At 51.1% G+C, this 2,500-nt stretch overlaps 1 protein-coding gene across 5 annotated transcripts in view; it reads left to right on the forward strand.

The window, feature by feature from the left end:
• Nucleotides 1-2,500, forward strand: part of pde4cb (phosphodiesterase 4C, cAMP-specific b) — a 191,699-nt gene that overhangs the window by 139,665 nt on the left and 49,534 nt on the right. Inside the window, exon 1 of one of the 5 annotated variants that reach the window (XM_063200685.1) lies at nt 491-1,820. The exons of the other annotated variants lie outside the window; for them this stretch is intronic. Coding sequence (XP_063056755.1) covers nt 1,687-1,820 — 134 coding nt within the window. The 5' untranslated portion in view covers nt 491-1,686. Of the gene's footprint in view, nt 1-490; nt 1,821-2,500 lie in introns of those variants that run through there. 5 annotated transcript variants of the gene reach the window in all.

Genomic DNA, 2,500 nt, shown 5'->3' on the forward strand with positions numbered 1-2,500 from the left:
TCTCTCTTTCACTTTCTCTCTTCCACTTTTTCTCTTTCTCTCTCTCTCTCTCTCTCTCTCTCTCTCTCTCTCTCTCTCTCTCTCTCTCTCTTAGTGTCTCTCCCTGTGCCTCTCCTTGCCATACACTCATATACTCACACACACATATGCACGCACACACACACACACACACACACACACACACACACACACACACACACACACACACACACACACACACACACACACACACACACACACACACACACACAAACAAGTCCACATGCATGCACCATACTGGGGCTTGCGGTGTTTGTGGGATAGTCCTTGTGCGTATACAGTTTCAGCTGTCACACTCACAGGGGGCCAGGGTAAGGAGAGGAGAGGAGAGGAGATGAGGGGAGGGAAGGAGAAGGAGAGGAGAGGGAGAGGAGAGGGGGAGGAGAGGAAAGGGGTGAGGGGAGAGGGAGCATATGGGTGAAGCGTGATCTAAGACGAGGGGAGGGATAGAGAGGAGGAGAAGGGAGGAGGAGGAGAGGAGAGAAAAGGGGCGAGGGGAGGGAGTATATGGGGGAAGCGTGGTCAGAGATGGTGGTTCCGTGAGGAAACAGTCTGCTTAGTGACTGCCTGTAGGCTACTTCTCACACGCTGCTCGCACTAGACTCGTGGAGGGGAGAGGAGTCAAACACCTCAGCATGGCGCACTTTTGTGGAGGTTTCTTGGATCATATTTTTTGTGTTTCCTCCACATTTCTTACTTCTGCTGTTTTGTTTTGATTGGAAAAAACAGGTGTCGGTTTACACTGGTGCGTGTAAGGGGTGTTTGAATTGGTGTATGGCCTTGTGTGCGCACGCGTGTGTGTTTGCGCTCTCGAGAGCACGTGTTGCTCTCCAATAAACTGTCGCCTGAGAGAGAGAGAGAGACCACAACGGACTTTTAAACTGGCGCAAGAAGCATCCGGTTTCTACACTTTCTTTTTCGCTGACTGAAGGAATATATGAGCATCGATAACAACAGTAACAACAAACCCAACAGCCAACGGACCTCTCCCGAAACAGATGATGCCAAACCAACGCTTTTGCACCCTGGACTTTTGGGAGCTGTAGAAGACTGAGTGTGTGTGTTTGAGAGAGAGAGAGAGAGAGAGAGAGAGAGAGAGAGAGAGAGAGAGAGAGAGAGAGAGAGAGAGACTGAGCGAGAAAGAGAGAGAAAGAGAGAGACAGCGATAGAGAGGCGAGAGGGAGAGAGAGACTGTGTGTGTGTGTGTGTGTGTGTGTGTGACTGTGTGTCTGTGTGTATGTGTGTTGGTAAGGACGAGGATAGGGACATGTTTTTGGAAGGTAGCTATGAGCCAAGGAGCTCTCAACACCCCCGAGTGAGCCAGGCGGGCATGCAGGAGGGCACGCAGACGGGCACTCCGCTGGACATCAGGAACCACGTCTGACCAGCATGGGCACCTGAGTGTGGTGGGCACGGCTCATACACACACACACACACACACACACACACACACACACACACACACACACACACACACACACACACACTGGACTACGGCTGCAGAAACGGCCAGCCGGAGTGTGTAGTGTGCACACGCCAGTGACAAGAGAGACAGATAGAGAGAGAGAGAGAGAGAGAGGGAGAGAGAGGGAGAGGGAGTTAGAGAGTGAAAGAGAGGAGAGGAGAGTAGATTCCGGATCCGGAACCATGAGTTCCGTGCCCTCTCACTATGGCTACCTCCCCGCCGGCGACCGGGGGGCGTTCAAGGTGCGAAACGGGAACATCTGTGGCTCGCCATGTGCCGTCAACCGGCCCATTGACATCGTGCAGAAGCGCCGCCGGTAAATGTCCCCTTCTGTTTGATTTTGCAACATAGATTTGTTCTTTTTTTGTATGTACAGGTATGTGTGTATGTTTTTTTCGCTTTCACCTGTGTGTGTGTGTGTGTGTGTGTGTGTGTGTGTGTGTGTGTGTGTGTGTGTGTGTGTGTGTGTGTGTGTGTGTGTGTGTGTGTGTGTGTGTGTGTGTGTGTATACAGTGTGTGTGTGCATGCATGAGTGCGTGTGTACATGCGTGCGTGCGTGGGTGCGTGCGTGTTGTTTTGGTGTGTGTGTGGGGCATCAGGTTCAATAGATGTTCCTCTTGACTCGAGTGTGTATTTATAAAGATTGGCTCATGTCATTTCTCAGATAGTTTGTGGGTTAGCGCGTGTGTGTGCGCGCGTGTGTGTGTGCGTGTGCGTGTGTGTGTGTGCGTGTGTGTGTGTGTGTGTGATGTGGTTTCAGCTTCCTGAAGTAAGAGCAACAGGCACGGTGTTATGTCACTGCGATAGAGGACTTGACTCTGCACTTGTGTGTGTATGTGTGTGTGTGTGTGTGTGTGTGTCTGTGTCTGTGTCTGTGTGTGTGTGTTGTTTTTGCTTCCTGGCAAACAACCGTATCCTATACCCCTGTCCTTTCACTACAGAAAACATAGTATGAGTATGTGCAGTATTGCATACAAGTAAAGTTGCGCTCCGCAC

Source organism: Engraulis encrasicolus, chromosome 6 (genome assembly GCF_034702125.1).
Source record: "Engraulis encrasicolus isolate BLACKSEA-1 chromosome 6, IST_EnEncr_1.0, whole genome shotgun sequence".
NCBI classification, from domain to species: Eukaryota; Metazoa; Chordata; class Actinopteri; order Clupeiformes; family Engraulidae; genus Engraulis; species Engraulis encrasicolus.